The sequence below is a fragment of the Dermatophagoides farinae genome, chromosome 2, assembly GCF_024713945.1.
Source record: "Dermatophagoides farinae isolate YC_2012a chromosome 2, ASM2471394v1, whole genome shotgun sequence".
Classification (NCBI taxonomy): domain Eukaryota; kingdom Metazoa; phylum Arthropoda; class Arachnida; order Sarcoptiformes; family Pyroglyphidae; genus Dermatophagoides; species Dermatophagoides farinae.
The window spans coordinates 7,511,462-7,536,138 of NC_134678.1; the positions used below are offsets into that span (position 1 = coordinate 7,511,462).

General features: G+C 33.7%; 1 protein-coding gene across 1 annotated transcript; it reads right to left on the bottom strand.

Annotated features, from left to right (window-relative positions):
• Positions 1-243: 243 nt before the first annotated feature.
• On the bottom strand, positions 244-20,186 carry LOC124499948 (uncharacterized). Its single transcript, XM_075735584.1, has 15 exons — positions 19,399-20,186; positions 15,274-15,746; positions 13,903-14,001; positions 13,789-13,833; positions 13,516-13,710; positions 13,298-13,411; positions 13,009-13,200; positions 12,668-12,943; positions 12,379-12,594; positions 8,029-12,308; positions 3,495-7,974; positions 1,387-3,435; positions 1,142-1,321; positions 780-1,075; positions 244-711 (listed from the first exon to the last, which is right to left on the bottom strand). The coding sequence occupies exons 2-15, from the start codon at positions 15,650-15,652 to the stop codon at positions 643-645; spliced, it is 12,870 nt and encodes a 4,289-aa protein (XP_075591699.1). The 5' UTR covers positions 15,653-15,746; positions 19,399-20,186; the 3' UTR covers positions 244-642.
• Positions 20,187-24,677: the final 4,491 nt, after the last annotated feature.

Genomic DNA, 24,677 nt, shown 5'->3' on the forward strand with positions numbered 1-24,677 from the left:
TTTTTTGGATGTCCAGTGGATGAAATTTGATCAGTTTTTTTTTGTACACAAAACAAATATATACCAATTAATATGAATCAACCAATTAGGAAAAATGTGAGAGAAAAAAAAGTGATGAACTGAAATATATCTTTCGATGTTTGTTGTTGTAAAAAAAAATTCTTGAGCAATAAAGAAAAAAAAATTCTATATGAAAAAATCATTGATAATAAATAAATAAATAGCCGATCCATTAAAGTTTTTCTTTTTCTTTCTTTTTTTTGGTTTTTGTTGGGGCTAAAAATACTAAAAAGCTGAAAATACAAGAATGTCAATAAATGAATGGAAAGTAAATCATCACCAAATTTGAAAAGTAAAAAAATTTGGACATTCGCTAGGCACTTGACAAAAATGTGACAACTTATCTTTCAAAATGATTTTGTTTTGTTTTTGTTTTTTTTTCATTAAAAGGACCATAGGATCAATATCAAGAGGGTTGTGTCAATGTATTTGATTACCAATAAAAAAAATGATTAAAAAATTGAATATTTTGTCTGCATGTCTGTCTGTGTGTGTGTGTTAATTAATAAGTGAATTATCACAAAATTTTGAAACGATAAATTTGGCACACAAATGAAGCCTTGTAATTGTTTTGTTTGGTATTCATTTCTTATGTAGAAAATAATTTCGATTCATTCGCAATAGTAAAGGTGCAAAAGATGATGAACAATCCTGTAAGCAAACATGGAAAAAAATTAAATTGAACACAGGATTAATACAAATTATATTGATACACATACCAATGGATCACATCTCATAAGTCCCATTGGATCACAGCGACAATCAAGACAAGCATTACTTGATTTATCGATACGTTTTCCAATTTCATAGAAAATACCGTTCACACGGCAACCTTTCTTTTCAATAATCGAGATCGAATATGGAGGTGGGCGTATTGTTGTAGTAGTTGTTGTCGTAGTCGTCGATGATGTTGTTGATTTGTATGATAATGATGAAATGGCAGAATTATATGAACGTGCCATACGTTTATTATTATTATGGAATATTGTCATATTCATTGTTGTTGCATCAACAGCTATTATTTAAAATCAAAAAAAAAAAATTAATTCAATTTCAATTCAATTCAATTCAAAATACATACGACATTCATAACGTGGACAGCAGAATCCTTCGATATGTGTTTCCATACAATTTTTAATCGGTGGTGGACATGTTTGTTGTAAACAAATAATATCACCACGGAAACAGAAACAAAAATCACATGGATGTGGACGAGGAATCTGTTCGGCTGATTGAAATATTTTTCCATCATATACACAAGCTAGAATTGAAAAAAAAAATTTCAGATTAGATTTTTAAAAAGTTTTATGATTATATGACACTTACATCCATCACCAAGATCAGTGAACGGTGTAAATGATGATGATGATGGCCGATATGATGGTTTCTTTACACCATCATCTGGTCGTTGTTGTTGTTGTGTTGGCTTTTTCAATTTTGTTTTCACTCCCGGTTTCGGTGTTACAGGTCTTGGTGCTATTGTTTCATCCGGTTCTTCTTCTTGTTCAATTTGTTCTTCTTCTTCTTCTTGCTGTTGTTGTTGTTGTGTGCCAGTTGTAACCGGATAAAATGGTAATTTTGTCGTACTAATTTCATGTTTCGATTCAGAAATTATCGTAACATTTTCATTGATTGTAGGTACGGTCACGATTACTGTTGGTGTATCAGTCCAAACTTCTTCTTCAGGTTCTTCGCTACTGATAATCAATGGTTTGGTAGCACTTTCTGGTTCACTTGTATCTGGTTCAATCGTTATCATTGATTTTGTTGATTTACTTAATTCTGGTTGAGGTGTAGTCACATTGATCATGAGCGATGTATCGGGTAATTTAGTCGTTAATGCTGATTCACCGACTATTGGAATCTTTGTTTCATTATCTTCAGGAGATAAGGTCGATGTCAAATGAATTAATCCCTTTTCACTTGGCTCGGTTTTATTCATTTCAATTGGAACAAATTCGGTTGGTGAAATGGGTTTTATTGTCGAATGATCTTCAATAATTAATGATGAATCAGTAGTTACTACGGTGGACAATTCAGGATGATGATCCATAAAGGCAGTGGTTGTTTCAATTTGAGCCATATCAGTCTTATTAGATGGCAATTCAATTATGATCGTATGATCACCATCAATGGGTGGGTATGGAACGATTGTAGAATGATCTTCAATAATTGGTTCAAGACTAGTTGGTGGATAAATGACAGTGGCAGATTCATTGACCATTGTTAGCGGTCTACGAGTGGTGGTTATGTAATCGACAATTGGTTCACCAGTAATAGTTTCAAAAGTTGTTGGTGTTGTTGTTGTTGTTTGGATTTTACTGATATCAGTTAACAGAGTAGTAGTTGAAGGAATTTCGGTGGTTTTTGAAATTTCCGGTGCTGATGTAGTATCAATACCGATTTCGCTAATAGTTGGTTTGGTTTTTTCAGGTTTTAAAGTACTGATTGTAGGCTGTTCTTTATCAGTGGATACAAGTGTAGTGGCAAGTGATTCTGTTGATGGTTTAGTAGTTGTCGTTGTTTCAAATTCCACTTGAACAGCTGGAATTTCTGGTAATAAAGTGCTAATTTCTGTTTCTTTTTCGGTAGATGTGAATGAAGGAATTGTTGTAGTTGTTTCAATGCCGATTTTAACTGCGGGCAATTCAGTTTCTTTATCCGGTAAAACGGTTGCAATTTTTTCTTTGGAAATTGTTGTTGGCCATTCGGTCGTTGGAGTGAAAGTTTCATTTGGTTCATTTGTTTTATCGATTTCGACTAGAGAAATAGTGCTACTTGTTATTGGTTCTTTGTCGGTCGACACGCTTGTTGTTGCTTGCGTGGCAGTAGTTTCAGCATCAGTTTCCGTTATTGTAGCATTTTCAGGAATCATAGTGGTACGTTCTCTTTCAACCGGAGATTCAGTGCTTGTAATCGATTCTTTTTCACTGGTTGTTTCAGTTATGGAAATATCCGATAGTGTGGTGGAAGTTTCAATACCGACTTGTACGGCAGGCATTTCTGGTTGAGTTGTTATTTCCACTTCAACAGGTTCAATCGTAGTTGTTATTTGTGTCGATTCTTTGGTAACCGTTTCTAATGTTGATGTTGTAGAAATCAATTCATGTTGGGATGGTGTAGTTTTATCAATTTCCGAAACAGAAACACTGGATTCTCTTATCGGTTGAATGGTAGAGTATTCTTCAATCAATGGGGAATAGGTTGTCGCACGATCAGTTTCCGAAATTGGAATTTCAGTTTCTTTTGGTTTTTTGGTGGATGGTGATTCAGTATCAATTGGTAGCCTTGTTGTTGTTGTGTCCATACTGATTTCTGTTGAAATGGTCGATTTGTCGATTGCTTGGGTGATCGATACTTCCAATGATGGGATTTCTGAAACAAAAGCGTTAGAGATTTAGTGGTTATTTTACTTTCAATTGGAAAAACGTTACCTGTTACTGGTTCTATTTCAGTCGATACACCGCCAGTTATAGGTGTTTCAACTTCTGATGGCGTTGTTGCTTCAATTTCAACAGGAGATGTGCTTGTAACTGTTTCTTTTTCCGTAGCCACACTAGTTGCAGGACTTTCGTCTGATGGCGTGGTTGTCTCGATTCCAACCTTTACAGCTGGCATTTCTGGATGGGTTGTTGTTTCAATTTCAACAGGAGATATTGTACTTGTAACTGTTTCTTTTTCCGTAGTCACACTAGTTGCAAGACTTTCATCTGATGGCGTGGTTGTCTCGATTCCAACCTTTACAGCTGGCATTTCTGGATGGGTTGTCATCTCACCTTCAATAGGTAAACTGGTACTTGAAGCTGGTTCTGTTGTAGTTGATGAATCAATCGGTCCAACAGTCGTTTCAATAATAGAAATTTCTGTTGGAGTTATAGTTTCGACACCAATTTCACCAATACTTGAAGTTGTAGTTTTCGTCGTCATTTCACTTTCGATTGTGGATTGTGTGCCGGTAATGATTTCTTTGTCAGTTGTTGGTCTTTCTGTTGTTTTGCTAATTTCAGATGCTGTGGTTGTTTCCAAGTCGATCTCTTTTACAGTAGGCATTTCAGGTTCTGTTGTTGTTGTAATTTCGAGAGAAATAGTACTTGTTGCCGGTTCTTTTTCAGACGAAACTCCTGATGATTCTGTTGGTAGTGTGGTGGTGGTTTCAATACCAACTTTGACTGGAGGAATTTCTGGTTCTCTTGTTGTATGTTCAAATTCATCACCAGCTCCTATTGGTCTATCACTTATTGTGATTCTTTCTGGTAATTCTGTTTCGGTTACAAAAGTAGCTGAAGTTGTTGACGTTTCGGCTATTGTTGAAGCTGTGGTACTAGTAGTTTCACCTTCCACCTGAACAACCGGTATTCTTGATTCAGTGGTTCCTTCGGTTTCAAGAGATGAAAAAGTACTAGTGATTGGTTCTTCGGTTATGGTTGTTGTTTCAGCGCTGATTTCTGAAACAACAGGTTCTGTTGTTGTTGTAATTTCGGGAGAAATAGTAGTTGCTGTCGGTTCTTTTTCAGATGATATTTCGGTTGCGGATGATTCTGTTGGTAATGTGGTGGTGGTTTCGATACCAACTTTAACAGGAGGAACTTCTGGTTCTATTGAAGTTGATGCCTCGATGGATGGTCCTTCGGTTGTAGAAACTTCCAATGTTGTTGTCGTTGTTGTTTCGACACCAATATCTTCAACAGTGGTCATTTCAGGTTCGGGCGTTGTTTCGCCTTCAACAGGAGCAATCGTACTCGTTGTTTTCATTGTTGTTTCAACACCAACTTCAACCGCTGGAATTTTAGATGGCGTAGTTGTTTCGGAGCTGATATCTGAAACAATAGCAGGTTTGGTTGTTGTTTCCGCTTCAACTTGTGAGATGGTACTTGTGCCTGGTCTTTCAGTTGTCATTGAAACTTCAGATGTGGTTGTAGTTTCAACACCAATTTCAGCAACACTTGGCATTACTGGTTTAGTGGTTATTTCTGTTGATGGTGTTGTGCTAATAGTGATTTCTTTTTCAGTCGTTATAACGGTAGGTTCTTTTGTATAAATCGCTGTAGTTGTCTCCTTGTCAATTTCATCGATAACTGGCGTTTTCATAGTTGTTGTTGTCATTGAACTAATAGCAGTAGACGGTTCTGGTGTTTTAGTTTCCATCATTTCTGATGTTGTGGTTATTGTCTCTTTTTCAACAGGTGAAACAGTACTTGTTGTTTCAAAATCGATTTCTGCAATAGTTGGCATTTCAGGCTGTATCGTTACTTTGGATGTTGTTACCAATTCATCTGCAGTGGTTGATGTTTGCGGTTCCTGTACAATTGTAGTAATGGTCAATTCTTTTTCAGTTGGCAGTGTTTTATTCATTTTAGCTGGAATCATTTCAACATCTGGAATAATTGGTTGAATTGTCGAATGTTCTTCAATCAATGGAGCCATTGTTGTTGTAATGAAATCTTTAACCGTTGTCATCACTTTTTCAATCATTGATGTTGTTGTAGCTTTCTCTGTAACGGATTCGGTTGTACTTTCACTTTGAACCGTTTTTGTTGTCGTTTCCATAGGCTCAATAGTACTTGTTGCCATTTCTCCTTCAGTAGATCCACCGATAGTAGATGGTATATCAGTTGCTGTTGTTGTCGTAGTTTCAATACCAACTTTTACTGCTGGCATCTCATATAAAGTAGTCATTTCACTTTCAATGGGCTGAATAGTACTTGTAGCTGGTTCAGCAGATTCTTCCGTTGTGGAAACATCGGATTGAGAAGTTATCATTGCCGTTGTTGTTGTTGTTTCAATACCAACTTTTGATTCATCTTCAACTGTCGTTCTTTCGCCATCTACCGGAATGATTGTACTGGTTGTCATTACACTATCCGTTGCTATTGTTGTTGACCATTCTGACGATAATGTGGTTGTTTCAATACCAATTTCCACCGGTTTAATTGTTGTTTCATATTCATCGGGTACAATTGTGGTTGTAACATTTTCATATGTTTCAGATGGTGTAGTTGTTTCTGAAAAGATTTCGGCAACAGTTGAAATTTCTGGTTTAGCAGTTGTTTCAATTTCAACGGATGTAAAAGTGCTACTTCCTGGTTCTTTTTCAGTCGTTACGATCATAGATTTTTCTGTAGTATCGATCATTACCGAAAGAGGCGTTGTTGTTTCGATACCAATCTCTTTAACCGGTACCATAGTGCTTGTTTCTTGTTCTTTTTCCAAAGTTGTTGAAGGTAAAGTGGTTGTTTCGATGCCTACTTGAATTGCTGGTATTTCTGGTTCAGTAGTTGTTCTTTCACTTTCAACAGGCAAAATGGTTGTACTTGTTGCTTGTTCTTCAGTGGTTGTATCAACACGTGTTGAAGGAGATTCTGTTGTTTCTGTGACAATCGGTGATGTTGGTTTAGTTGTTTCATCCGTTTCAGTTGAAATTGTACTCATTGATGGTTCTTTTGTTTCTTTAGTAGTTGTCGATTCAGTTACAGCAACTTCCGATGGTGTTGTTGTTTCGATTCCAACTTGAATGGCTGGAATCATTGGTTCTGTTGTTCTTTCACTTTCAATCGGTGAAACAGTGCTAGTTACTGTTTCTTTCGTTGATATTTCTGATTGCGTAGTTGTTTCAGCACCAATTTCTTCAACCATCGATATGTCAGATTGAATAGTTGTGGTTTTGCTTTCAATTGGAGTTGTATCAATAATTTCCATTTCAGTTGTTGACATCATCGTTGTCGATTGTATCAATTCTTTTTCCATTGGTTCAGTTTTATTAACTTCGGATTCCGGTTCAATGATTTCCATTGTTGGTTGTATGGTTGAATGTTCCTCAATGAATGGTCCCATTGCTGTTGTTATAATTTCTTTTACACTCGTTATCATTCCATCCAATACAGATTTTGTTGTTTTCGTTGGTGGTGTTTCGGTAGTAGTAAATCTTGTCATTCCTTCACCAGGTATAGTGGTTTCTTCAGTTTCATTCGTTGAAATTGTACTTGTCATCAAATCTTCTTTAGCAATTGTAGCTGTGGCCTCAGTAATTTCCGATGGTATGGTTGTATGTTTATCGACTGCAACAGGAGAAACAGTACTTGAAAATGTAACTACCATCGATGGTGTTGTCGATTCTTCCATATCGGTTGATTCAGTACTAATAATTCTTTCCGCTGTAGTTGTTTCAATATCCGATTCTTTTTCCGTTGACAAACCATCAGTTGTTGGTGATTTTGTTGCTGACAATGTGGTTGTCTCGATACCAACTTGAACACCTGGCATTTCTGGTTCAGTAGATGCTTCAATTTCAACAGGCGCAATTGTGCTTGTAACTTGTTCCACTAGTGTTGATGCATTGGTGATGGAAATTTCGGCTGTTGTAGTTGTCTCTACATCAATTTCCGAAACAGTTACTGTTGCAGGTTTTGTCGTTGTTTCGATAGTACTTGTTCCTGATTCTTTTTCAGTCGATACATCAACTGCTGATGGCGTGGTTGTCTCGATTCCAACCTGTACTACCGGCATTTCTGAATGGATTGTTGTTGTTTCTGTTTCAACGGAGGATATTGTACTTGTGGCTGATTCTTTTTCCGTGGCCACACTAGCATCAAGATTCTCATCTGATAGTGTAGTTGTCTCTGTACTGATTTCGGAAACAGCCGGTATTCCAGTTTGAGTTGACATAATTATCGTTGATGTTTCAGCTGCTGATGGTGTTGTTGTCTCGATTCCAACATTTACTGCTGGCATTTCCGATTGAGTTGTTGTTGTCGTGTCAATTTCTGTTGCTGTTTCTGAAACTGTAGCAGTTATTGATTTGGTTGTCATTTCACCTTCGATTGGTGAAACGGTACTTGTTACTGGCTCCATTTTAGTTGATGCCAATGTCGTTTGTGATTCAGTTGCTGATGACAATGTGGTCGTTTCGATACCGACCTAGAAGAAAAAGAAAATAAATTAATATTTTGTCAAAAAAAAAATGATACCGACCTTCACGGCTGGAATTTCGTCTCCAGTTGATACTTCAGTTATCGTTGTAGTTGTTGTCTCAGCAGGTCCGATTTCAGCAACTGTTGTCATTTCTGGTTCAGAGGTTGTTTCACTTTCCAAAGGCAACATTGTACTCGTTCCTGGTTCTTTTTCAGTCGATACGATTGTTGTAGTCTCAAAACCTGATTGGACTGTTGCAAATTCTGATTCCGTAGTAATTTTCACTCCTTCAGAAATCGTTGTACTAGTTGGCGCATCAGTTATTTCAGTTTTAGCTGTTGTTGTAGTCGTCGTTTCAGCACCTATTTCTTCAACTTTAGGCATACCAGGTTTGATTGTTGTGATGGCCATTTCGGTTGAGATGCCTGTTGTAGGCCATTCTGTTGATGTGGTTGTAGTTTCTATGCCCATTTCAACGGCAGGTAATCCAGATTCCGTAGTTGTTTCTCCTTCGATCGGCATTATTGTCGTTGTAGTCGTCGTCGAATGAATTAATTCTTTTTCAGCTGGTTCTGTTTTATTCATAATAGATACTGGTTCAGAAACTTCTTCCACAGGCTGTATAGTTGAGTGTTCTTCAATAAATGGTGAAATGGTTGATGATATCATTTCTTTAGCAGTTGTAATTAATCCATCCAGAATGGATGTCGTTTCCGGAATGGTTGTTGTTGTTCGGGTCATTCCTTCACCCGGTATTCCTGGTTTGATGGTGGTCGAAATTTCTTTTTCAACTGCTGGAATAGTACTTGATTCGAAAGTTTCAGTTGATGATTCGGTTATGATTTCTGGTTCTACCGTTGTGGTTTCATCTTTTGAAACTTCCGATGAATAGGTTGTTTCAACACCAATTTTACTAACTGTCGACATTTCTGGTCTGCTTGTAGTAATGGTTTGTTCGCTTTCCAAGGTTGTTGTTTCGATTTCCACTGGAACAACGGTACTTACTTCACTAATTGTGGATGTGGATTCTGATGTTGACGATGTGGTTGTCTCGATACCAACTTGAACAGATGGCATTTCGGGTTCAGTAGATTTTTCTGATTCAACAGGTGCAACTGTGCTTGTAATTTGTTCTTCCTTTGAAACTTTGGATGTAGTCATTGTTTCAGTTACGATTTCGGAAACAGTAGTCATAACTGGTTTAGTTGTTTCTTCACTTTCAATTGGTGTACTTGTGGTGGACGGTGATTCCGTTGATGATGTGGTAGTGGTTTCGACACCAATTTGGACTGCAGGCATTTCCCGTTCAGTAGTTCTCTCATCTTCGACAGGTGATATAGTACTTGTTGCCTCTTTCATTGCAGTAGTGAATGTTTCCGATGAGGTCGTAGTTTCAACACTAATTTCGGTTTCATTTGGCATTATAGGTTTTGTTGTCATTTCCACTTCAACAACAGGTGATGATGTAGCAGTGATCATTTCTTTCTCAGTTGTAACAACAGCAGTTGAGCCTTCAGTCAAGGAAATATCGGACATTGTAGTTGTTTCGGCCACACCAACTTCGACTGCTGGCATTTCAGATTCAGTTATCGTAACGCTTTCTGTTGTCGATTCTTTTGAAGTTGATGCAGCAGTGGGGATTCTTGTCGTTGTAATTTCCAATATTGACGTTGTTGTTTCGACACCAATTTCTTCAACAGTTGGCAATCCTGATTCGGTTGTTGTTGTCGTTGTTTCATCTGTTGATGTAGTCATCGTTTCTTTTTCAATAGGCGATTCGGTAGTAGTAGTCAAATGGATCAATTCTTTTTCATCAGGAGATGTTTTGTTCATTTCGGTTGGTCCCATTTCAATATCTGGAATTGGTTTCATTGTCGAATGTTCTTCCACCATTGGTGGCAATGTCGATGTAATGAAATCTTTAACAGTCGTAATTAATCCTTCGATGATTGATGTCGTAGTAGTCGATTTTTCGGTTGCTGTGGCAAGTTCTGGAACTGTTTGTTTTGCTGTTGTTGTCTGATCGATTTCTGACGGTGTTGTATGTTCAAATTCATCACCAGCTCCTATTGGTCTATCACTTATTGTGATTATTTCTGGTAGTTCTGTTTCGGTTACAAAAGTAGCTGAAGTTGTTGACGTTTCGGCTATTGTTGAAGCTGTGGTACTAGTAGTTTCACCTTCCACCTGAACAACCGGTATTCTTGATTCAGTGGTTCCTTCGGTTTCAAGAGATGAAATAGTACTAGTGATTGGTTCTTCGGTTATGGTTGTTGTTTCAGCGCTGATTTCTGAAACAACAGGTTGTGTTGTTGTTGTAATTTCGGCAGAAATAGTAGTTGTTGTCGGTTCTTTTTCCGATGATATTTCGGTTGCGGATGATTCTGTTGGTAATGTGGTGGTGGTTTCGATACCAACTTTAACTGGAGGAACTTCTGGTTCTCTTGAAGTTGATGCATCGGTGGATGGCCCTTCAGTTGTAGAAACTCCCATTGTTGTTGTTTCGACTCCAATATCTTCAACAGTGGTCATTTCAGGTTCGGGCGTTGTTTCGCCTTCAACAGGAGCAATCGTACTCGTTGTATAAGTTGATGGAGTTGTTGTTTCAACGCCAGCTTCAACAGCTGGAATTTCAGATGGTGTAGTTGTTTCAGCGCTGATATCTGAAACAGTAGAAGGTTTGGCTGTTGTTTCCGCTTCAACTTGTGAGATTGTACTGGTGCCTGGTCTTTCAGTTGTCATTGAAACTTCAGTTGTGGTTGTAGTTTCAACACCAATTTCAGCAACGCTTGGCATTACTGGTTTAGTGGTCATTTCATCTTCAACTGTCGATGGTGTTGTGCTAATAGTGATTTCTTTTTCAGCAGTTTCAATTGTCGTTGGTTCTTTTGTTTCAGTTACAACAGGCGAAATTGTGCTTGTAACTTGTTCTGCTGGAATTGATGCACTGGACGATTCTTCGGTAACGGAAATCTTGGTTGATTCAGTTGTGTCTGTACTTATTTCTGAAACATCTGCAATGGTTGTCGTTGTTGTTGTTTCGACAGACACGATAGTGCTTGTTTCCATTTCTTTTTCAGTAGATCCAGCAGTTGTAGGTGATTCTGCAGATGGAGTGGTAGTTTCAATACCTACTTGAATTGCTGGTATTTCTGGTTCAGTTGTTGTTCTTTGATCCTCGACTAGTGAAACGGTACTTGTAATTGGAACTGTTTCGGTCGTGGAAATTTCTGATGAAGGTGTAGTTGTAATTTCTGAAACAACAGGCATTTCTGATGGTGTTGTTGTTTCGATTCCAACGGTACTTGTTTCATATTCTTTTCCAGTTTCAAGACCTGCTGTAGGCAATTTTGCCGTAGTTGTTTCAATGCCCACTTCAACGGCTGGAATTTCTGAAGATGTAGTTGTTACAATTTCGATTTCGGGCTTGATAGTTTCTTTGACTTCAGGACCTATTTTCGGTTCTGCTTTTGGGGTAGTAGTGATGGATTGTTCTGTCACGATACTGGTCATTTCTGTTTCAGTTAATGGTGGTGAAGAAGTTGTTGATTGAATCAATTCTTTTTCCTTTGGCAATGTAACATTCGTTACAGATGATCCAGGTGATAAATCTGGCATCATTCCGATTGTTGAATGTTCTTCAGCAATCGATGATATGGTTGTCGTCATTTCTTCTGAAACGGATGGCAATGATGTAGATTCAGAAATTATCGTTGATGTTGCAATGGTAGTCTGGATCTCTGGTTCTAAAGTCGAAGCTGGTTTCATTTCAACTGGCGGTATTTCTGGTTTACTAACAGTGGTTGTTTCCAACACTTCAATAGTTGCTTTCGAAGTTGTTTCTGGTTTTTCAATTTTAACCAATTCTGGTTCAATGATTGTAGTCATTTCGAATGGAATTTCAGTCGTTGGTTCTGGTTTCGATTCAGTTGGCACTGCTTCGGGTTTCCACACCGGTCTTTGTTTAGTTTTCGTACCAATTTTGACTGTTACATCATAATCACTGATATCCGTCTGTTCAATAATATCATATTCATGACATTCATAACGTGGACAGCATCTATTCTTATAATGTATTTCTTTACAATTTTTGTTTTGTTTTTTACCCAGATCTACTTGGCAAACAATTTCATCACAATACACTACACTATTGATGCACATACAATATTCAATACAAGGATTTGTTGAATTAACTTTTTCACCATTCTGATAGATTTTCTTTTCATATCGGCAAACACCTTCACCGGGTATCAGTCCTGGTTTAATTTTTGGCCTTTTATTCGTTGGTTTTTTCGTCACTTTATCTCCATTGGTGATTATTTTGACTAGCGTTTTGTTGCCTGTTTTTGTTGTTGTTGTTGTTGTTGGATTAGAGAATTATTCATAAACTAGTTCAATTCAAGTACTTACTTTTTGTTTCCGATAATATTTTCGTAATACTAATATCTTTAGGATGATTGAATAGATTTTGTTGTTGTTGCTCTAATGATAAATCAACTTTCGGTGCCGGTAATCGATGATGATGATGTGGTTTTGTTGCACTGTTATTCATACCAAATTCATTTCCAATGTTGGTAGTAAATGTTTTTGTTCGATTCGATTCATTGTAGATCGTAAATTGTGGATCTAAATGTCATCATAATCATCATTAGGTTTATTATTAACAAAAAAAAATTTTCTATGAATAAATAATACATACAGCATTCATATTTTTCCGGACAACAAGAATCATTATCCGTCCAGATGGGTATACAGCCATCACAAGGTGGCCGACATTCTTGTATGGCGCATACAATTTCATCACGCATACAATAGCAATGTTCACATTTATCTTTTGATGGTATTTGTGCACCATCTTCATAAAATTTACCATCATGTTGGCATCCTGCTGATTTGTTGTTGCTAGTCGCCTGATCAAACCAATTGGTTGGAGGTCGTTGTGTTGTATAACGCATTTCTTTGCCTTGTTCGGTTGCTATTCAAAATAAATTATATAGAATTTAAAGCGATCATAAATTTTGCAAAATAAAAATTACTTACAGCAATTATATCTGACTGGACAGCATGTATTTTTCTGATAAATCGGTTGACAACCGGTAACACCTTGTAGATGACATTCCTGTAATGTACACATTGATTGATTCTGTATACAATAACATATTTCACATGGTTTATATGGATCCGATGGTATTAGATCACCATCACTATAATGAAATCCATCGATTTCACAACCTGTTGTGAATGAACGAAAAGAAGAAAATTTAGATTTTCTTAAAACATTTCACATTACATAATAATATTTATATTTATTCAATTGCTAATCAATTACCCTGCTTAACCGATACAACCGGTGGTTTAGCAGTTGTGGTTGTAGTAGTCGTCGTCGTTGTTGTTGTTGTGGTCGTTGTCATCATTGTGGTTGTTGTTTCATCGATCAATGAATCTATTTAAAATTACGAAAAAAAAAACAAACGAAATTGATCATTCAATAATGAATCAATCAGTCATTGATCTAAAATGTAAGGATTACACATCATTTTATTTTACCTTCAGGACAAGTGATCGATGGACAACATTCACCATCATTTTTTTCAATAGTACATTTTTCACCAAGCGGTTTAATGAACGGACAAACACGTAGATAACACATCAACATACTATTGGTGCATGTACAATTTAAACATGGTTCATTCGTCATTACTTGTTCACCATTTTCATAATGTTTTAATAAATAATAACAGCCTATCAATATTCAAAAAAGAAAGAAAAAAAAATCAATTTCAAAATTCAATTAATTATTACCACACTAAGGCCACTAACCTTTATCTTTCGGTGAACGGAATCGACCATATGTATGGAATGGAGCTAAATATTGAATTTTTAACAAAAAAAAATGAAAAATAGAAAGCAGTCATTCATTCATTAATCAATTACCAGTGTTGATGAGAGGCAATAATGAAATGACCAGAAAAATTGTCGTTATCAAAGCCAACATCGTTGTACATTTTATATGGATTATATTGTGACATTCATCTATGAGTGTGTGAGTGTGAAAAGGTTTTTTTTCATTGAAAAATGAATAAAGGGTTTTTTTTCAATGTTAGTTAAAAATGAATAAACGCGAATTCATCCATTATCTCAAATTAATATTTAAGTCAATTTTTTCTCACACATTCTGAAAAATATTTGGTGGAACATTTTCAAAAATCCGGAAATCCATTTTTTCCCCATGTAAGTCTATGGAGTTCATCATGTGATGTTTACAACGTAAGTGTCTATGGTATTCATTATGTGTCTATGATATTGTGCATATTGCAATGGCAATCGATGATAGTCTGAACTAAAAACATCCTGATACATTGTTGAAGGATTTTATTGTTCATGTATTGATACAACAGATGGCAATCGATGATGATCTTGTTGCGCATCTGTTGTATGATGATATCCTGTAACTTTGGATTTACACAAACGGCAGAATTCCTCAGCCTCGGTTTGCGATTCTGCCGCGAATATATTGGTTCAATCTCGTGCTCGATGTTTAAATTGTTTTTTGATATGAAATTCGAGATCAGATGGTTGAAAGACCAAATCATACTTAGTAACTGTTCTTTTTCGATGCGGCTATCAGTTCCTTTGATCATCATCATTGAGTACAGCATTCGAGTGGCTAATGGACATGATCAGGTTAATCATTCGTTCCAGGGCTATTTAACGCCAAACTTAATGATGCCTAAATATTGAAAGTTCTTCTCCAAGAAACTAATGGCTTATCCACTATTTTGCAACCTGGTGATATTTTCGTATTGGATATTGGATTCAGAGATTTTATCCGATTGATTCTTATCATACACATTTTAATACATGAACAATAAAATCCTTCAACGATGTATCAGGATGTTTTTAGTTCAGACTATCATCGATTGCCATTGCAATATGCACAATATCATAGACTTACATAATGAACACCATAGACTTACGTGGCGACATCATAAACACTTGCGTTGTGGATATTACATGATGAACTCCATAGACTTACATGGTGAAAAAATGAACTTCCGGATTTTTGAACATGTTCCACCAAATATTTTTTTTTGATACTTTCAGAATAAAATATTGATTAAATCAGTTTTATCGTGAGAAAAAATTGACTTACACCCTCATAGTTAGTGAGATCTGGAGAATTGATTTTCGGAAGTGGGTGGACCGAATGAACTAAAAACCATAAATGGACATGATTGGGGGCAGATTTCACCGAAAACCACCCGGTGCCCTTTCATGATTGATTGAAATTAATTTTACACATACTTAACATTCGATATTTTCTTCGCAATTTATGATTCTTCATAATGATTATCGATGATGATGATGATGATGATTGTGGAATTTGTTTTTTACTATCATTTTCACAATTTTTATGATTATCATTGACTAATTGATCAGAATTACCATCATCATCATCATCGTTATTAATATTATTATGGTCATTTTTGAAAGACAAAATGTTGTAATCTATTTTTTCATCATTATCCATCATGGTAGATGTCCGAAAAGATTCAATCATCATTATTCCATCATCATTATTATGATAATAATCCATATCATCATTATTGTCATCAATTAAATTATGATTGTATGATTCGCATTTCTCTTGTTGTTGTCGTCGTTGTTTTTGGTTATTTTTCATTTTCGTTTGCTTTGTTGACCAAAAAAAAAATTGAAAAATGAAAAAAACAAAATGGTCCTAAGTCCTGATTGAAATATTTGTCGTCATGTGGATACTAAAAAAAAAATTTTAAAAAATTAAAAAAAAAAATAATTAAATTGTGCAGCTTTAATCGGCAAATGTGTGCGCATGTTTAGGAATTTATATCAATCTAAAACAAATTAAAAGAGGCTCTTTGGCGCCTCTTTGCATACTTCCGAGTATTTTCTCATTGTTATATATATATTCATGTGATGTTTACCATTTGTATGTCCATGAAAAATGCATGATGATGAACTTGAACTTTTTGTTGTTGTTTTTTGTTGTTGTTGTCTTGTTTTTATTTCTCAACACACTCATCATTCAGCGGTTATTGTTCTAGAAACAAAACACACACACACACAAAACACACATAGGTAAAAAAATATTTGGTTTAAAGATGTGAAAAAATTTTTTTTTCCACCCGGTATTATTTTTTTTTCACGGAACTCGAGAAAAAAAATTTATATCTGATTCAATTTCGCTAAATACACAGATAGAATTTTTTTAACCACCCTGTTATCAGTGTTTAAAAAATCTCATCAAGTCATCATTAATTAATGAAAATGTAGGTACTACCAAGACTTTTTTGAGCACCTACACAGACTTGAATTTGAACAATTCATTCTCACCATCATCATCTTAATGGGATAATTATAGAATTTCTCAAAAAAAAACAGAAAAATTTATGAATTATAGTGTTTTATGATTATTATCATCATTGTACTCATAATAATGACCATTATTATCATCACAATAATTGTTAATGAGAAAAACAAAAAGAAAAAGAAAAGAAAAGAGAAAAATGAAAATGAAAATGAAATGAAATGAAAATGAAAATGGACAGACAGGATTCAATCATTTCATTTTCAATGTTTTCAAATGTAGAAAAAAAATCCATCTATCTATCTATCCAGTTTTTATTTATGTAAGCTGTTATAAACTTGATCAATCAATGATGATAATGATGAAAACGAATGAAAAAAAAATTTCACCGTGATAATGACATTGAAATTTTTTCAAAAAAAAAAATGCAAAAAAAAAACAAAATTCAACAGGCTATTTTTGGGAGTTATTCATTGTCAAGTTTTTTTTTCATTCACTTTTTCTCATTCAGTTTCACTGATAACAAAAAAAATGATGTTTCCAGTTCCAATTGGAATTGGAATTTCATTTTATAATACCCATATTTCTTTATTATGGTCTTTTTGTTCACCTTGATTCGCCAGAATAAAAAAAAATCATATTCAATCATTGAATTTTTATTACCTTTTGTAGACAGAGAAAAATAACTGAATGGCTATTTTAGCAGTGGCACGAGTACAATCACACAAAACAAAAAACAATAGAATCTAAAACGGAACTAGCTACTTTTACTACTCGTCAAGAAATCTGTATACATAAAGATTTAAAAAAAAAACAGTAAAAATATACATCACTTTCGATCTCGCAATCTAACCATTATTCAAAACAACCAACCAACCAACCAATCAATCAATCAATCGATCTATCGATCGATCAAACAAAAGAAAGCCGCTTATGTATGCATGATTAGACCATGACTAATCATCATCATCATCATCATCATCATCATTATTTGTTTTTTGTACACAAGAGAAAACATCAAAAAACAATAGGCCGAACAACAACAACGAAAAAAAATCTTGATGATGATGACAATTCAATGATAAATGACGGAACAATTTTTTTTTTCCCATAAGACATATATAAACACAAAGTGACAGATACCTGTTGCGTTATATGGCTAATTAATCTGTACACATACAAATGATAATAAACTTGAACATTGAAACATTCATAAACATTATCATTATCAATGTGGTGAAAAATGAATTTATGAATGAAAAAATAAAACAAAAAATCATCATCATCACCAATCGATCACTAAAAAAATAAACTGAATAAATTATCCACATTTTTGAATGATTGATTAATTGTCAATTTTATTTTCTTTGTTTTTTCTTTTCAATACCGGAATTGTCGATATATATGATATAAAGAATCAAACAGGTAGCCATACTAAGTTAATTTTAATCACATCTTGTTTTTTTTCTGATCAATCAATCAATCAATGAATCTGTATGGATCTAACAACAAAAAAACAGTTGGAACTTTATGAGGAAAAAAAAGATTTTGATGATGAAGGAATTTTCATTCTGTTGACCTTCAATCATCGATTTGTTTATATTTTCCGGTCACCGATATAATGAATATTTAATTTTTTTTCTCGATTGAATCTAAAATTCATCATGATGATGATGATGATGATGATGAGAAACAAATGCAACTTTTTTCTTTGGAAATAGAAAATCTGGTTATTAGAAAAGGAAATTTCCAAAAAAAAAAAAAAAATTTTACGATTGCTTAGAATCACCATCAAATTCGTGACTATGTGACCAGAATAGAAAGAAAAAAGAAAAAAAATTTTGCTCTATAAATTTTTTTCAGATTCAATTTCAATTTGATGTCATATAATAAATTAATTAATTATCATCTGGCGATGATGATGCTCATGCGTTGAATTCAATTTTTTTTCCTTTCGTTCATTTGTTTCTGTTTATTTATTCAACATGACAACAACAACAACAACAACAAAAAATTGTCATTCTATTTTTGCATTAAAAGATTTCTATACATGCGGTGTTTGTTTTTTTTTCTTCACTGAAGGCTATGATTTTTGCTTGTTTAAATTTCATTTTTCCTATCTCATCATCATCATCATCATCATTTAAATCTAATCATAACTTTTACTATCAACAGTTGTCATTCATTCAACCATTCAACAAGTATCAGCAGCAAGAGAATAGATGATGATGAGGAAAACCTGTTGAAATTGTTTATTGTTTATTTATTTATTTTTTTTTCTTTGATTTTTGATAGTTAAAATCCGTATTCGTCGTGATCAAATTAATTATAATAATAATTATCATAAAAAAAGAATAAATTAATTTTAAAGATCTGAACACACTTATACACACACATGTGTGTGTGTCTATTGATATGACATCGAAATTGAATAAATTAGCAGTGCGTAGGTGAAAAAGAGAGAGAGAGTTCAGTGAATTAAGAATTCTCCCTGAAAATAAAAATCGATAGTTCACCTGACCTTTGCCCTTGATGATTTTGATTTTTTTTTCGTGAAAAATAAAAGGAAAAAAAAGAGGAAAAATCACATTAATTACCTTGAGATGACAAAAAATTTATATTTCCTATCTCTCTATCCATACACAGACATTCAAATCTAGCCAAAGACAAACAAACTTATTATTATCATCATCAGTGTTTTGTGTTGTTGTTTTTTTTGGGTAAATAACAGAATAAAAAAAATTCTAATCAATCATTAAATATGTGTGTGCGTGTGTTTGTTTGTTTACGTACGTGTAAATGATTGATTTCAATAGAAATTGAAATTTATTCAATGTTAATTGATTAATAATTGAATTTCGGGTTTGTTTGGGTTTTTAAACAGAAAAATTAAACAAAAAAAAATCAGGATGACGTTGAAAATGACATGATTGTCGTCATATAATAAATAATAATGTAATTCAGATTATAACTCTATCGTTATCGCTGAAAATGAATTTCAATTTCAATTTCAATGCCATATATCCATCATAATCACCATCATCATTGTTTATATTAACATAAAATAATAAATAATAACTTACCTGTTGCTTATCTGTTGATTTATTTATACATGTGATGATTTCGTTGAATGTTATAACGCACATACACACACACAAATATAGTTATGATTTAATTTTCCTTTTAAAATTGTGAATATTAATGATGATGATGATGATGATGCCAAAAAACAGTAGAGAGAGAGAAATGAAATTAAATAATAAAAAAAATGACCACAGATTGCACAACAACAATAAACACGATGATGATGATGGTGGTGGAAAAATGTTTAAAAAAAAAATTTTTGATTTGTCACTAGTTTAGCCGGTAGAATTTTTTTTCGGGTTTTTCTCAATGTCAAACACACGCACACACACACAGACAGACACATGCATAGAAACAAACAGGCATAGGTCATAGATTTTCCAGATCAGATCAGATTGTGGTTGAACCGATCATATCAGATGCATGATAAAGAATGAAATGAAATTTAAATGTGTAAGCATAACGGATTTAAAAATTGCTACCAATTTGTGGATTCTGTTTTAATTCTTGTTGTTGTCTTGATGATGATATTCGTCTTCTGTTCATATCCTACCTTTTTTCATTCATTCATTCATTTTGTGTATGTGTGTGTCTGGTTTTTTTTAAGGGTGCAAACACACACACGCATACATAATATGGCAATGGTGATGATGATGATGATAAGATTGAAAAAAAAACACTGATAGTCTCTCAAGTTTTTTTTTTGTTTCTTACATACAAACACCATATACACACACACATATATATACACTACCTATGGGTTGGTTAACGATTGGTCGTCATGTTTGTGTTTGGTGGTGATGGTGGTGGTGGTGGTGATTCTCACTTGTTCATTTCAGAATTAAATATGATGATGCGGATCGGTCAGTCTTGTTTGTTGCTTTTCAATATACACCTAAAGTTTATGAAAAAAAAACAAAAAAAAAAAAACATTATTATCATGTGTAAATCCATTAGTTGACGACTGGTTGTAAAGCCGGAAAAAAATACCGGATTCGGGTTTTTTTTATCATGTCTGATTTATCGTGCAAAAGAAAAGAATCCACGGAATGAAATTTTGAATTGTAAATAACAAAAAAAAACTAAATCATCGATTCATAAAAAAAATGATGGCAGTGATGATGATCACTATACAACAAACGATTATATGATGATGATATGGTGTTGGTGATGTTGGTGGTGGCCATTAATAAAAATAAAATAAAAAAGGAAAACGAATCTTTATCAACGAAAATGAAACAGAAAAAAAAACAAAAATTATTCCTTTGTATCCACAATCGTGTATGATCATAGATTCTATGCCATGTCACACAAACATAAAGTGGTGGAAAAAAAAGATGTTCATTAAGTTAAATAAAAAAAAACGTGCCTATCAAGATTTCATTGATGATGATGATGATGTGTTACATGTATGAATGGTAAATGGTGATGAAGGAAGTTGAGAATGATGATGAGACACCTGTTTCATCTGCATCACCATCATATAATCATCCCCAAAAAAAAACACATAAAAAACGGACCAGCCAAAAAAAAAAAACGTTCCAAAAGCATTTTTATAAATACACACACATACCACTATTATATTTGCTAATGACGACGATGATGATGATGATGATTCTGTTGTTTCTCACGACGATGACCACCACCCCCTATTATAAATGATGATGATGATGATGATAATGATGAGAAATTCATCATATCCAAAAAAAAAATGTTATTTAGGCGGTACCTGATATAGTGAGAGACATAGAGAAAAAGAAACAATAATAAACCATGAATAAAATGAATCAAAAAAAAAAATTATCTACAAGCAAATGGTAAGGGGGAAAAAAAGTAATCTTTCCAATATTGATTTTCATTATCGATTTTGTATCGATTTTCACCTTCAACATATGCGAACAAATTGATTGAATTTATGAATTTTGTTCGTTTTTTTTTTGGTAAATATTCCTGCAACCACAATTGTTTATTTTTCATTTCATTTCAAAAAAAAAAAACAAAACATTATCCTCTATCATGGCTACATGTCACATGTTTTCATCATCATTCTCATCATCTATCCATAGTATGTTTACAGGTAATTCAATTGGATTCCCATCACTCTACCACCACCATTATCATCATCATCATCATCATCATCAAAACAAATCGGAAGGTCCTTTTTTTACATTCAACACAATTGTGACAATGTTTATGTTTATATTAATAAACAGAAGAAATGGAAATAATGGAAAAAAAATTTGATGAGAGAATTCATTTCGTTTCCATTAGGAAAAAAAATCCAACAAAGGAATGGAAAGAAGCTAAAAGCAAAAAGAACAAAAAAAACAAAAAATCTTGCAAACAATATGAATCAGAGAGCTAGAGAGAGATAATTGGCCAATTCAAATCACAGTGGGGGGAGGGAGAATATCTTTTTCATTTCATCTTTTCATTTTTTTTTCATGCACAGAATTCATTCAGTAAAAAAAATGAATTTTCAATTTCAAGTTCACAGACCATTATAGCATTGTGTTTAAAAAAAAATCCGTCAATCTTTCTCTTTTCTTTTATATCAAGATTTATAAAGTAAAAAAAATTGTCAATAGAATACTGATGATGATCATCATTCATGATGATCTTGTGGCTAAAACTTATCAATGGAAATATATATGATGGAAAAAAACTGGCCAATTTAAACATACATACACTGGATTCTTGAAAAAATGAAATAAAGATGAGTGAAATTCTCTCATCATACATATCAATCTATGCATCATCGCCATCAATCGTGTATGAAAAGAAAATGTGAAAAACAAAAGAATAGCCAATCAGTTATTAGGTATTTACAAATAAAAACATGTGTCTGAATGTCCGTTATGGTGATGACGATGATGCATAGATTGATATGTATGTGTGTGTGTGTTTTGTTTCGGTCGTGGAATATTTTTCATGTCATCTATAACCTCCAACGACATCATCATCATCATTGCATATAATTTGATAATTGTTTATTTAAACATTTAAAACATGGACATGAATGTATATATTTAATTAAATAGTGATGATAGGAAAGATGGTAGGAAAGGGAACAATATCCGATCTAAACAGCAACAATAACAACAACAACAACAACAACAATCCTACAGGTGGTGGTGGTGGTAACATGTGGCCACAATATTTAAACAAACACACAATACATGCACACACATACACACACACATAATTTAATTTGAATCAAATCAAATCATCATCATAATAATGAAAAAACATTGAATTGTTGTTCATTGCATTATATTTCTGTTCAAAGGGTAATGAATATATAAATATATTGATGATTGAATCAATTAATTGATTTGAATTAAATTTGATTGAAATTCAATTGATTTTCAAACACGAGCGCGCGCACACACACACAGAGACAATGACATTCAATCATATACAATCATTTTATTGCACGACAAACACGTTTTTTTGTACAATTTTCATTCTTAGAAAAAAAATTCCTGACTACATTCGATACAAAACACCAAAAAAAACAACAATTTTCACACACACACACAAAGACACAATTTTCAAGATCAATATCGATGGTGATGATGATGATCGAAATGATGATGGTGAGTGGGCAAAAAAAAAACCAATTTCATCAATACAATACAAGGTTGGCCCTAGATGACCACCAAAAAGAATTCTTGCCCTTATAGATACACGAATCATGCAAACCTGATGCTATTGCTGCCAACAACAACAAAAAGAATCAAAAAGAAAAAAAATGTAAAGAGGATCAAAAAAAAAATGTACTTGCACAGAAAGAAAAAAAAATCATTTATATAAACCTGAAATTCAAAAGTTAAAGTAGAATTTTTAAACTTAAACTTAAAAAAATCAGAAAATCAGATTAAAGAAAAGAGAGTGATGGTGATGGTGATGTATACCACGAAGCAAAAGAAGAGAATCATGAAATCTGAATGGTAGAAAAAAAATTGAAATTGAAATTTTTTGCTGCTGTTGTTGTTGTCGTTGTTTTTTACCATTTCATTCGGTGATGATGATGATGATAATGGGAAAAAAAAATTACTAGGTTAATCACCGGACTTCACTACTACACAACCACCATCACCATTCACCATATTCGGACGATGGTTGTTGGCCCACTGACTGTGAACCAAATTTTAAAAATTTTGATTTTTTTTTCTTCTATAGGATTCATCATTATTCAGTCATTGATTCATTGTATAATCTGGTTTAGTTCAAACTTCTTCTTCTTCTTCTAGAGACTTCTTTGGTTCTCATCATCATTGATTTTTTAGTTCATTTAAAAAAAAAATTTTACTTTCAATTTACCACCACACACACACACACACTTCTTATTCTTATTTCGACCATTCATATTTCAATTCTTCTTCTCCTATTTGCGATTCACTTTCGCGTGACGTAACATTTCATTTCAATTTTTTTTCCTTACTATCATTCACGGGGTCAACTTGTTGTTGTTGTTTTTTTTTGTGTTCGTATCTGGTTGTAAACCATCATTTTTTTCTGAATAAATCAAGAAAAAAAGGTGGTGTTTTCGACAAAAAAAAAACTTTACTTTCACTTTTACACTTGGACCCTGGCCATTCATAGAGAGAGAGAGAGAGAGAGAGAGAGAGAAAAAAAGAGGGTCGGTGTATCTACCTGTCGTACCTGTGTCTACGTGGCCATCATCATTATCATCAATAGTCTAGCTGTGCCATCAACACGTCGTTTTCATTTCGTTGTTATTTGCAAGTTTGGCGCCGCTTTTTTCATCATCATCATCATCATCATGGACAACAACTTGTTGTATGGTCCATAAAAAAGCGAAAATACAAAAAGAGAGGATATCATACACCGATTCGGGTTTCTCTTTCTCTTTTGGTCATTATTATTATGTAATATATAAATTGATGATGATCGGTTAACGTAAACGTTTTATTTTATAAAAAAAACCAAAGGTTAGACATCGATGACCATCAAATATATTTTTTTGTTTCAAAGTCAATCGATGGTCATAATAATCATCATCATCATCATATGAATTGTAAATTATGATGATGATGACGATGATGGTGTGATATTGTCGTCATCATCATTTTTTTCAGATTGTTCGATTATGAGAATGATGATGATGATGACGATGATAGGACAACGACAGGTGAGATTCAAATTCAAACCTGACGGTGACGGTCAATGAATGGCAAACGAAATAAAGTTGCCATTTCCACCACAACAACAACAACAACGACGACGACGACGACTATGATTATGATGGAGA